Here is a 12,236-nt window from a genome sequence, read left to right as displayed (position 1 = left end):
TTCTGATTGGAAAATCCATGGACAGGTCTAGCCAAGACCATTGGACCGCCAGAGTCCATTGAAGAACCCACATATGAAGGTGTGCTCAAGGAAGAATAGATATAGAGGCAGCCATGGAGCCCAGAGCCCAAAGAACATCACTCGCCTTTGGAAATTTGAGGTTCACTATTTCAGCTACGTGACACCCGAGATATAATATCCTTTCTGGTGTTAAGAAAACTTTTAACTGCAAAGTGTCTAACCATGCCCTGATTAAGTCTAGAACTTGTACCGGTTGCAATTAGGATTTGTGAACATTGACTGTAATGCCCAATCGATCTGCCAAGAGACGAAAGTAGTCTCAGGCCAGAAACAGAAGATGCTTGGTGGACGCAGCGAATAGCCAGTCATCCAGGTACGGAAAGATCTGAATTCACATAAGCCTCAGGTGAGCTGCTACAATTGCCATTACCTTGGTGAACACCCTGGGGGCTGTGGCGAGACCACAGAGTAGAGCTCCAACTGGAAGTGACTGGCTCCCAGCCGGAAGCAAAGAAACCTCCTTGAGGTTCTGTAAACTTTGATATGGTAGTAGGCATCCTGGAGGTCTAACGAGCACATCCAGTTGCACTCTCGGAGATAAGATAGAATGGACTGTAAGGTGACCAACCGGAACTTTTGTTTGGCGATGGACAGGTTCAAGGTTGACAGGCCCAAGGTCTCCCTTCTTTTTTGGCACTAAAAAGAACCTGGAGTAAATGCCTAATCTGGACTGGCCAATGGGGACTGGTTTGATGGCTCGTTTTTGAAGTAGCTTTAAAACCTCTAAAGCTGCAGCCTTCCCCTGTGAGCAGGTGGAACATCCGGGAGGTGTCTTGTAGGCCCCAGCGGGGCACCAAATGGGATAGTGTAGCCTCTGGATATTATTTGTAGAACCCAACAATCTGCAGTTATGGACTCCCATGCCGCTGGCTGCAAAGACAATCTCCCCCCGACTGCCTCCAGAGTAGGACAGTCGGGCAACCCCTCAGAGCTGTTGGGCGGGCTTGTCAGAAAAAGTTTCTCTAGACCCTAAATTCCTAGGACCCCCTCTACCTCTGGGTCAGTGTCAATCCTGTCCCCTTCTGCCTCTGGGGGAATAGTTGTCCTGAGAATCCCGGGAAAACAGATTTCCGGACCTACATCCTCTTTTGCCCTCTGATTCCTAGAAATGGATCGCGGAGGGTTAGAGAAGCGGATCCCGACAGCAGACAAAGTCTTCCCATCTTTTTCACTGTGGACAAGAGTGTCACGTACTGTCTTCCCAAAAGGGAGGAACCGTCATAGGGGGCATTGATAAATGACGTCTTGAAAGGGTCTGCAAACTGAGCCAGGCGTGACACCTCATGGCTACGCCTGTCCCAGCCGCCCTAGCCGCTCCTTCTGTAGTGTGGGAAAGGAGACGCATGGACGTGTTCGATACCAACTTCAGAGTCAACATTTTCACGGAGAACAGTTGTTTGTCTTGCTGCAATAAGGATTCTGGAGGCGACTCAGCGAATTCTGAGACAAGATCTCGCTGAAGCCGGATAACCATGTGCCAAATAGTTTGGTGCACGGATGGAAAAAGTCGCTGACGAATAAACACACTTCCCAAACCTATCCACTGACCTGGACTCCTCGTCCGGAGGGTAGACTGAGGAACTTTACTGTGCTAGTTCCTTATTGGAGGCTGCTGCGACCACTGTAGCATCAATGGGGGCTCCTTTAGACCACGGTTGTCTGTCGGTGGGAGGAGACAGAATCTTGTCAAGGTGTTTGGGGATAGGCTCTACGGTGACAGGCTCCTTCCATGCCTACGTGGTGATAAGGTCCACCAAGGGATCCGCTGGTGAGGACATCCAGGAAATAGATGGGCCCGTGCCAAAGCCCTCCAGGAAAACAGACTCGTCCCATAGAAGGTTTTGGGGCTGACCAACCTCCCCTCTGTCAGAGAATCTCCACATCTTCGGGAGGTGACCTGGGGGAACCTTCTCCTTCCTCTAAGTCTGTGTCTGTAGTGAGGGACTCAGGGGAGTCCAAGTACCTCATTTTGCACTTGCGCTTATGGCTGGCCCTCTTCAGTGGGAACCTCCGAAGAGGACTCGTGAGCCGCAGGGGGTTCCTCAGAGGGAATAACTTGGGGGTCCTCTGGCACAGGCTGTCCTTGAGACAGGATGAAGGGAGTCTATGCCAAATGCAGAGGGGACTGGGTGGAATCCGAGGAGATGGGCTGGGGTCTCAATTCTTGGGAGAGAACCCTCTCCACCACTTCGAACGCCGATGGAAAGCGCACCTCCTTGGCACCCAGCAAGGAAGACCACCTCCCCGGGTCCGAAGCGGGGATCGGAGCCGAAGCGTGGTTAGCCTGAGGTCCAAGGGAACGGTTCAGATCCGAAAAAGCCAAAGAAGAATCCGTTCCCTCGGGTCCGACTCCCTGCCCACGCCTCCGAGAGTCAGCCAGATCCGAACTAGCCGGATCTGAGGAAATCAAGGTAACAGCCGGAGTCGAGGTTGGAGGAACCGTCGGCGCCAAGCTACCAGCTCCAAAGAGTCTCGGATCCAAAAACCCTGAAGCAGTCGCCTGGATCGGGGAAGGAGAGATGAGGAGGAAAAAGGGGTATGGAGGTCCCCCCTCCAGAGGGAGAGGGGCCGGGCAAGACTCCCATCTGAATTTGGGCCTGACGAAATCTCTGCATCATCCTGTCCATGTCCAAGTCCGATAGGCTCCAAGTCGATCGCGAAGAAGCAATCGACTCGGATCTGGCTGGTCTGCGCAGTAAGGGTGAGGAAGGCCTCAGATCTCAAGATTCCAGAGGCTCCAGCGAGAAACAGGGTGAATGGTGTCATGGAGATACTGGCCTCAAAGTCTTAGGAGGGCTAAGGAAAGGCTCCCTTTCCGGGAAACTCTTACGAGGCCTATTCCTCCTACTTTCTTTATCCTCCCTGCGTCTTTCTCTGTCCTTGTCTCTGTCTTTTTCTTTCTCTTTTTCTTTCTCTTTTTGCTTGTCTGCCCCAGCACCAGAAGAAGCGGGAGTTTGAGTCCCTGTCTGGGTGGGAGGTTTGGTGGGAGTACCGGAGACCGAGGCCGAAGCAGAATCCAGCATAGAAGCAGGGAGAAGACCCTTAGCGAACAATTTAGCCTTTTGATCCCTGAGAGCTCTTGGGTTAAAACCCACAAAGATAGCACATTGGGAGGATAAAATGGGGCACTTCCAAACAAATTAAGCACAGAGTGTGTCCATCAGCTGGGTGAGAGCTTGTGGGAAAACTCTGTATATTTTTTGAAGACTGATTTAGGCTGATCAGCCATAATCCAACACTGAACGCCACTCCCTACAGAAAGAATACAACACACACGCTGAGGTAAAGTGGGCCTAACAGCAACTGACAAGACAATAAACTTTTTTTTTTTGAACCGACGAACAAGGCGTTATACTAATGGGGGAGGTAGGATACACTAAAGATCACAGACACACTAAACAGGAAGAACAATCCCAACTTGCTTATCCCTGAGCTCAGAGCAAGAGAGACCACGATGCTCACTATGGTGTGGCAAATGAGATCTGAGGGACATGGTGCATTATGGGTAGGGGAGGAGCTTGGAACAGATGCTACAAAAAATTTACTGGCTCAGATCTGATATGGATCCGAATACCCACAGGTTGCAGATAAAATTAAGTTAACTACTTCAGATCTAGGCATTAACCCCTATATCACTAGGTGGGTTGCAAATTGGCTTACAGATAGAGAACACAGTCTGAAAGTAGCAGACTCCAAGTCACACTGCCGACCAGTCACGAGTGGAGTCCCACAGGGATCAGTCCTGGGTCCTCTCCTGTTTGGCATCTACTTCTCAGAAGTCCAGGTCAACACAAAGGGATTCTAGCTGACCAAGTTCGTAGACGACTGCAAGCTGGGAGCCACTGTTAACTCCCCAAGTAATGCAGACATCCTACAGAAAGGCCTCACTGAGACCAATGACTGGTGTCAAAACCATGGCCTTGAGCTTAACACCAAAAAATGTGTAGTCATCCCCTTTGGTAAAAACTCAGATCCCACAAATTACATCAATGGGAGCCCATTAACAATGAAGGCGTTATAAGAGATCTGGAGATGTAGGTTGACAGCAGCCTCTCCTTCAACCACCACATTGTCACTGGCCAGAAAGTCCTATTATGTGGCACATCTCATTACCAAGGGTTTTGCATCCAGGAAGAAAGAGGTCATCTCTCTCTCTCTCTCTATACTCTTCCCTCATTAGACCAATCATAGAGTATAATCCCCCATCTGGCATGTACCTCACTAGACACTTGCAACAGCTGGAGAGGCCACAAAAGTACCTCACGAAGAGGATCCTAGGCATTAAACATGCCCAACATGGACAGACTCAAAAGGCTCCAGCTATTCCCTGTCTCATATCGCTTACTTAGAGGTGAGCATGTCTGACCCAGCTCTGTTAGAATTCCTACATCTAAAGAAATCCCAATCCCTCCGCACCACACGCTCCAGAGACCTCAACCACAATACCAAAATCAACAGAACATGCTGGTAGGACAGGTTCCTCAGCCAGAGACTGCCCATGTTCTGGAACAGACTTCCCATACATGTCAAGCAAAGCACCTTGCTGTCCCTCTTCAAGAGAAATTTTGATGAGTGGATGGGTAACAAAGTTCAACTGTGGGTATCACTCCAGTGGCTCTACTTGATAGAGGCACTGGGAACTAACATTGGGCAGCACGATGCCAGGGCACTTCTATGGGCTAGGCTTGTAAAGGCTCCAGAGCCATTAGCCTAGTACACACCCATGAACCTCTGAACTACTTAAAAGTTTGTGGGTGAGACTTGACCAGAATGGACTGCGTGCCACTTAAAATCAAAACTTTGTGCAAAATGTAAAATGTTACTAAAGTAGACCAACTTTTGGAAGCTACAGGAACTTAAAATATTGCATTTAGTGAATTTATTTTTTGAGATGCAAGTCAAAACTTTCAATTAAATAATTTTGGATAATATTAACTTAAACTGCTGTGTTTGCATGCATCTTTTCATTTTACAACTTACTTGATAAAATATTCTCATCTTTTGTCGAGGCTCAAGTGATACTTCTTTTTCTTTTCTGTTATGAAGATCTGTAGAAACAGCATCTTTGACAGCTTCAAAACAAAAATTAAAATGTGTTGTCATTCTGTTTATGAAGCAATGTGAATATATAGAATAGATTAGTTACTCAAATGTTTAGTTGTGGATATATAACTTACAATTATTACCTACCATATAAAGGCATACTTCACCACCTTTCCTACCACTCTGCTCTGACCTGAGACAACCCAAGGAGAGTAGAAAACCAGACACATACCTGCACACTTAAAAGGGGAAGATGGAAGAACCAAAAACACATATGTTACTGGAAAGCAGCTATGGAGCATAATCACCAAGTATAGTTATTGCAGAAACTCAACATAACTTCAGATCTTAAAAAATAATAGCTCCTTTGGCAAGTAAAATATAAAGAAACTGCACCAGGTGAAGTCGCACTTCACTGTATTAAGCCTATTACTGCATTTTCGACATCAGCTTATTACAGTTAGATTAACTCTGCCCCACCTCTTCCATTCAAGACAAACAGCAACATAAAAATGCTGTCCTTCTACTGGCACACCAACCGGGTGGCCAGATGCATGATGCACACACACCACTTCCTGCCCCAAACATTCAGGTACAGTTTCTGTGCCCTGCCTCTGATCCTCCTCCAGCTCTGCATATCCAGCTATTAATAAAACTTTTAAACTGTAGCAAACTGCTTGCTGCAAATGCAGCAAAGAGTTGCTACAGTTCAGACCATACATGGAGTGCTGCAGCCATCAGGTTTCACAGCAAATGCAATACTGGCTTTTAAAAGCTGGTCTTGTACTCAAGAGAATGAGTGAAGGTTGACTGATCACACCCCCCAACCCTGTACCTCTCCCTCCACCCTAGCTATGCTTCTGATATACAATAGGGAATGGCTAGCAAATAAACAACAGGTCTATTGTTAGTAGACACCTCATCCAGAAGGCTGCACATGAATGCAACCTCCTTTTTATACTGCAAGGTAGTGTCAGCAATTTATCTACCTGGTGTGGCAAAAGAAGCTACAGTCTTCTGCAACAAACATAAGTGTGCTACCTGCAGCATCAATGACACTGAACAACCACTATAAAACTAACACTGAGACTACAATCCTCAGTAACTTACAAAACCAAAAAATTAAATCAAAGAAGAACTGGCAGTTGGTGTGGAGGTTTAGGGCAATTGCTTGCCAATAATTAAGGTTCAGGGTTTGAAGCTGAGCAAAGTCACTTAACTAGAACAGCACCCCTTACCCAATTAGGGCATTTTACTCACAGAACACACACAGTTGTCATTCGATTCCCCCTTCCCAGTTTGTAGACACTGTACACACAGCATAAATACAAGGAACCTTTAAAGTGATTTGTCACACTAAGCATTCTGATTTTGTTTTACCGGAAGTGCAAAAGCAGTATTTCCTTTAGTGGTGACTACTTTTTTTTTTTGGGGGGGGGGGGGGATTACTTAAGCCCAAACTAAAATTGTCAAGACAAAGCTGCCACTGGCATTCTGAAACTTATTTTTCTGCGAAACTCTTGACCCCTGGTATGATGCCATGCAAGGTAAACTGTGCCAGAATAGATTTAACTTTTTTCCTGGAATTCAACTTCGACATGATAAAAATAATGTAAATGCATTCACATTCAGTTCTGTAATCTAATCAGAAATGCATTTGATGTTGCAGTATGTTTTCTTTGGGGGGGGGTTGACAACAAACAGTTCACATTGCATACAGAAGAATTTAAATAATGCATCAAATTTCACTTCCTTGCTCAAGAAAGTACAGTTGTGTACACTTACCATATATGCAGATGTTGGAGTGTATTCACTGTTGCAGTCATCACATTTGGGTTATCCCTGCCAGGGTGGCCCTCAGTCGGCCCGAATACCAGAGGCTTAGTATTTTTCTGCGTCGGTTGCTGTCACTCCAGGACTGACGTCAGGTCGTCAGATGTATAAAATCAGGCAGGCAATGCCATATCAGTTTTCTTGCCCTGTCAGGAGCCCCCAGTAGGGAGCTAGGTTATGGGGGAAAAACACCAGCAGTAGAAAGTAAATGCTAAAAATTCCTTGTAAGGAGAGGGAGAGAGAGAGAGAGAAAACAAGGGGATGGATGGAGGGAAACCAGGACTGCAACAGTGAATACACTCGAACATCTACATTTATGGTAAGTGTACACAAAGTACAGTTGTGTACACTTACCATAAATGTAGATGTTTGTGTGTATTCACTGTTGCAGTCATTACATTTGGGTAATCTGCTGGCAGGTTGCCCTCAGTCGGCCTGAATAACAAAGTCTTGGGTCCTGCGTTGGTTGCTGTCTCTTCTTCCATGACGTCAGGTCATCAGGGGTATAAAACATGCAGCCAACTCCATTTTAATCAGTTTTTCTTGCCCCAGATGTCAGGTGCCCCCCAAATGGGGAGCAAAAAAAAAAAAAAAAATATATATATATATATATATATATACACACACACACAAACACACACACACACACACCTAATTTAGAACACAAAAAATATACCTCAACTAAAACGCAAATACACCAAAAAAGCTTTTGAGCATAGTAAAAGAAAGAAATGGTATAATAAGAAAGATAGAAATAGGGAGCTGGTGGGTAAGCAGGACTGCAACAGTGAATACAATCGAACATCTACATTTATGGTAAGTGTACATAACTGTACTATGTTCTTTGTGTTTCACTGTTGCAGTCATTACATTTGAGTAGAATCCCAAAGCTATGGTTGTGAGGATGGAATTATACAGCATTAGGAGCAGCTATAAGGCCCTGCAGGACAGCAGTGGCAAAGCCTGCTCTGGATTTAGAAAAGAGAGGTAAATGGTAATGTTTGGTGAATGTATGAACTGAACTCCAGGTAGCAGCTTCTAGAATGTCTCTTGTAGGAAACCTCTCTGAGAAAAGCTGCAGAAGTAGATGCAGCCCTGGTGGAATGGGATCTGACCCCCTTGGGGACAGGTTTACCATGGTGCATGTAGCAGAAACAAATACAATGGCTTATCCATTTTGAAATAGCCTTTCACTCTGCCCCTGCAGCAAATGCCACCAGTAATTGCTCAGATTTTCTTACAGAATTTGTCCTGTTTAAGTAAAATCTTAGTTGTCTGTGTATATCCAATGAATGCAGAATCCACTCCCCCTTGTTCTGTGGATGGCAGATGAATGGTCTGATTAAGAGCCACACTGGATACCACCTTAAGAATAAAGGATGGATTGGTCCTGAGGGCCACCCTGTCCAGATAAAAGATAATGAAAGGCTCCACTGCCTTGAGAGACTGTAGTTCTGAAATCCTTCTAGCTGAAGTGACTGCTAAAAGAAAAGCGGTCTTCCAAGAGAAATTTTATGTCTGCATTAGCAGCTGGTTCAAAAGGAGGTATGGTGAGTTTTTCCAGCACAAAACTGAGGTCCCATGCAGGAGTTGGAGCTCTCCTGGGAGGTCTCAAATTTTTGGCCCCTCTGAGGTACTGCTTTAGCAGGGGATGAGAAAAGGGAGGAGGTTCTGTGTTGTAATGAGCCAAAATGGCAGAGGCATGGATTTTTATAAAAGAAAACGATAGGGCATTATGAAGCATCTTAGTTAAATCTTGCAGAATCTGAGGAATATTGGGCAATGCTGTGTTTATCCCTTGTACTTGTTTCCAGGCACAGAATTTTTTCCATTTATCAGCATAAGATTTTCTAGTACTAGGCCTAGCCTTCAAAATGACATCCATCACAGGTTTCTGAGAGATGTGACTGATGAAATTAGTTGATTAGCCATGCTGCAAGATTCAGAGTTTGGAGCTGAGTGTGCAGAATTTGATAGTACTGCTGAGACAGTAGATAAGGTGAGGCAGGTACCACGGAGGAAGGTGTGACACATTGCGTAGGAGTGGGTAGCAGTGCTGGCGAGGCCAGTCTGGATCAGAATCATTTTCAGTTTTTCCTGTCTGACTTTTGGTAAAACCTTGGAGAGCAGAGGCAGAAGGGGAAAGGCATAGACTGATAGCTTTTTCCAGCTGAAGGATAGAGCATCCACTTTCCAAGCTTTTTTGTGATGAATTCTTGTGCAGAGTTTGTCCAACTGATAGTTTTGGGGAGAGGCAAAAAGATCTATGTCTGGGCTCCCCCATCTTTGTCTCAACATGTTGAAGATTTGTGGATCCAATTTCCATGTGTGTGGGTCCAGAAGATTTCTGCTTAGTTCGTCTGCCAGAGTATTTTGATTTCCTGGCAGGAATTGAGCTTGTAGATGTATTTGGTAAGTCAAGGCTGCGCTCCACAAAGCCATGGCTAGTCTGCAAAGGGGTAGGAGTGGGTACCCCCCCTGCTTGTTTATGTACCACATAACTGTGGTGTTGTCCATCTTTGTCAGTAGTTGTCCTGGATGAAGAAAGTCCTTGAAGGCTGTCAGAGCATTCTGTACAGCTAGCATTTCTTTCTGGTTGATATGTAGGTACATTTGATTTGGGCTCCTTTCGCCCTGAATGCATCTCCCTGCCAGATGGGCCCCCCCCAAGCATAATCTGATGCATCTGTAGTCAGGGTTTGGGAGGCAGGGAGTGGAATGAATGACAGTCCCTTGTTTTGGTGACAGGCCTCTGCCCACCATAGGAACTCCTGTTGCAAGCAAGGAATGATAGTTGTCATTGTTTCCAGGCTGTGACAATGTTGACTCCATAAGCTTTTTAGGTACCACTGAAGTTTCCTCATATGCAGTCTTGCACATGGAATTAGTAGAATGCGGGAAGCCATGAACCCCAAGGCCTGCAGAATTTGTCTTGCAGATAGTTGGTTTTTGTGGCCACTTGTTTGAAGTATGTCATCAAGTGAACTTGTTTGTCTGGCATGAAGTAAGCCATCTGGGCAGTTGTATTCAAGCTTGCACCCAGGAATGTAATTATTTGAGTGGGTACCAGTTGTGATTTCTTTTCGTTTATGGTGTACTCTAGGCATGTTAGAAGCCTTTTTACAAACGCCGGATGTTGTAGAAGAGTGTCCTTGTTTTCTGCCTGAATTAGACAATCGTCCAGATAAGGATAAAGTTGAATGTTTCTTTGTCTGCAAAATGCAATTACTGGTGCCAGGCAATTTGTGAAGACCCTAGGCGCAGTAGATAAGCCAAAGGGCAGTGCAGAGAACTGGTAAAGCAAAAAGCCTGCTTTGAAGCAGAGGTATCTAATGCAAGATTCCCTGATTGGGATATTCAGGTAAGCCTTTTTTAAGTCTAGAGTTACCAACCAGGCATCATTGCCCAGCATAGGCAGTAACTGTTGTAGAGTCAGCATCTTGAATTCTGGAATGTCCAGGAAAGTATTTAGAATGGATAAGTCCAGAAAGTACAGTTTTGTACCTACCATAAATGTAGATGTCCGAACAGGATAGCATCTGCAGTCCTTACAAATGGGTTGTCCTGTCGTCAGGCAGCCCTTCGGTCGGCCGGATTCCAAAGTCTGGGTCTGGCTTCGGCTGGTGTCGCACTCACCCGACGTCATCTCTGCTGGTCTTCGGGTATAAAGGCATCAGCCGACGCCATTTTCCTCAGTGTTTCCTGCCCCAGATGCCAGTTGCCCTCTTGGAAAGCTAAAATTTTGGGTAAATGCCAATGTTTCCAAAAAGGTAGAAGGCAAACACAAAAAATAAGCATGTATGTACATATATACAAACAAATGCACCATAAGATATCCCCCCCTAGCTAGCTATTAGGTGGGCAAATACCCTAGGAGTACCACAGAGGGGAAGGAGGGTGGGTAATCCTGACTGCAGATGCTATCCTGTTCGGACATCTACATTTATGGTAGGTACAAAACTGTACTATGTCCTTCAAGGATGCATCTGCAGTCCTTACAAATGGGTAGAATACCATAGCCAAACTAGGGGAGGAGGAAGAAGAATTATGGTGTAGTTAGGATCCCTTGCAAAACAGCAGTGGCAAACCCTGCTCGGGATCTAGAGTATAGAGGTAAGTTATAATGCTTGGCAAATGTATGCACGGAGGTCCAAGTAGCAGCCTCAATAATGTCCTTGGTAGCCACTCCTCGTAAGAAAGCTGTGGTAGTGGCAGTAGCCCTTGTAGAATGAGGCCTTATGTTCTGTGGAATTTGCTTTCCATGGTAGGAGTAACAGAACCTTATGCAATTTCCTATCCACTTTGAGATTGTTTGTTTGGAAATTGCTTTTCCTTCCCTTCCTGTTGCATAAGCTACTAAAAGCTGGTCTGTTTTTCTATTGCCCTTGGTTCTGTCCAGGTAGTAGCGCAACTGTCTATGTACATCCAAGGTATGTAGCAGTCTTTCCCCCCTGTTCTATGGATTGGGAAAGAAGGTAGGTAGGTGGATTGCCTGGTTTAGAGACACTCTGGATATCACCTTAGGCATAAATGTAGGATTAGTTCTCATGGATACTCTGTCTTGATGGAAGATTAGGAAGGGTTGTACTGCCATTAAGGCCTGTAGTTCTGAAACCCTTCTTGCTGAAGTAATTGCCAGTAGGAAAGCAGTTTTCCAGGATAGGTGTTGAAGATCTGCTGTTGCTGCTGGTTCGAATGGAGCACAAAGTTCAAGTCCCATGCTGGTAATGGTGGTTTTTCTGCAGAAATAGCTGATGCATGTATCTTGATGGAGGAGTAGGAAATGACAAACCTTTTCCATTTTCCTGCATAGTTCTTTCTTGTTGAAGGTCTGGGGCCTCTCAGGATAATGTCTTTAACCCTTTGAGATAAATCTCTCCCACTCCTCAGCAATGGATACCAATGTTGCCTTGGCCAATTTGGAGCTATCAGAATTAACCTTTGACGCCTTCCTCTTTGATTTTCAGTAGTACCTTGCAAGGAAGAGGTCAACTGAAGGATAGAGAGTCCACCCAAGCAAGTGGGTGGGGTGTCCTTGTGCAGAATTTCTCTTGAGCTGGTGGTTGAGTGGGGATGCGGTACAAATATTGCCTGTAACTGAAAGTTGTAGCTCAGAGCCATATTCCATAGGTCCAGAGCCATTCGGCATAGGGGGTATGAATGAGTGCCTCCCTGTTTGTTGATGTACCACATGACTGTGGTGTTGTCTGTCCTTATCATCAATTGGCCTTCTTTGAGGAATGGTCTGAAATTCTGGATTGCTAGTTTTACTGCCAGCA

At 45.5% G+C, this 12,236-nt stretch overlaps 1 protein-coding gene across 1 annotated transcript in view; it reads right to left on the bottom strand.

The window, feature by feature from the left end:
• SUZ12 (SUZ12 polycomb repressive complex 2 subunit) overlaps positions 1 to 12,236 on the bottom strand; it is a 2,970,550-nt gene that overhangs the window by 824,862 nt on the left and 2,133,452 nt on the right. The window contains exon 11 of the mRNA XM_044068039.1: positions 5,062 to 5,153. Within this exon, the coding sequence (XP_043923974.1) occupies positions 5,062 to 5,153 (92 nt within the window). The remainder of the gene's footprint in view (positions 1 to 5,061; positions 5,154 to 12,236) is intronic.

The sequence above is a fragment of the Protopterus annectens genome, chromosome 4.part0 (assembly GCF_019279795.1).
Source record: "Protopterus annectens isolate FY-2018-M chromosome 4.part0, PAN1.0, whole genome shotgun sequence".
In the NCBI taxonomy this organism is placed as follows: domain Eukaryota; kingdom Metazoa; phylum Chordata; order Ceratodontiformes; family Protopteridae; genus Protopterus; species Protopterus annectens.
The sequence above is the reverse complement of the archived record's forward strand: the minus strand, read 5'-3'. Positions and strand labels throughout refer to the sequence as shown.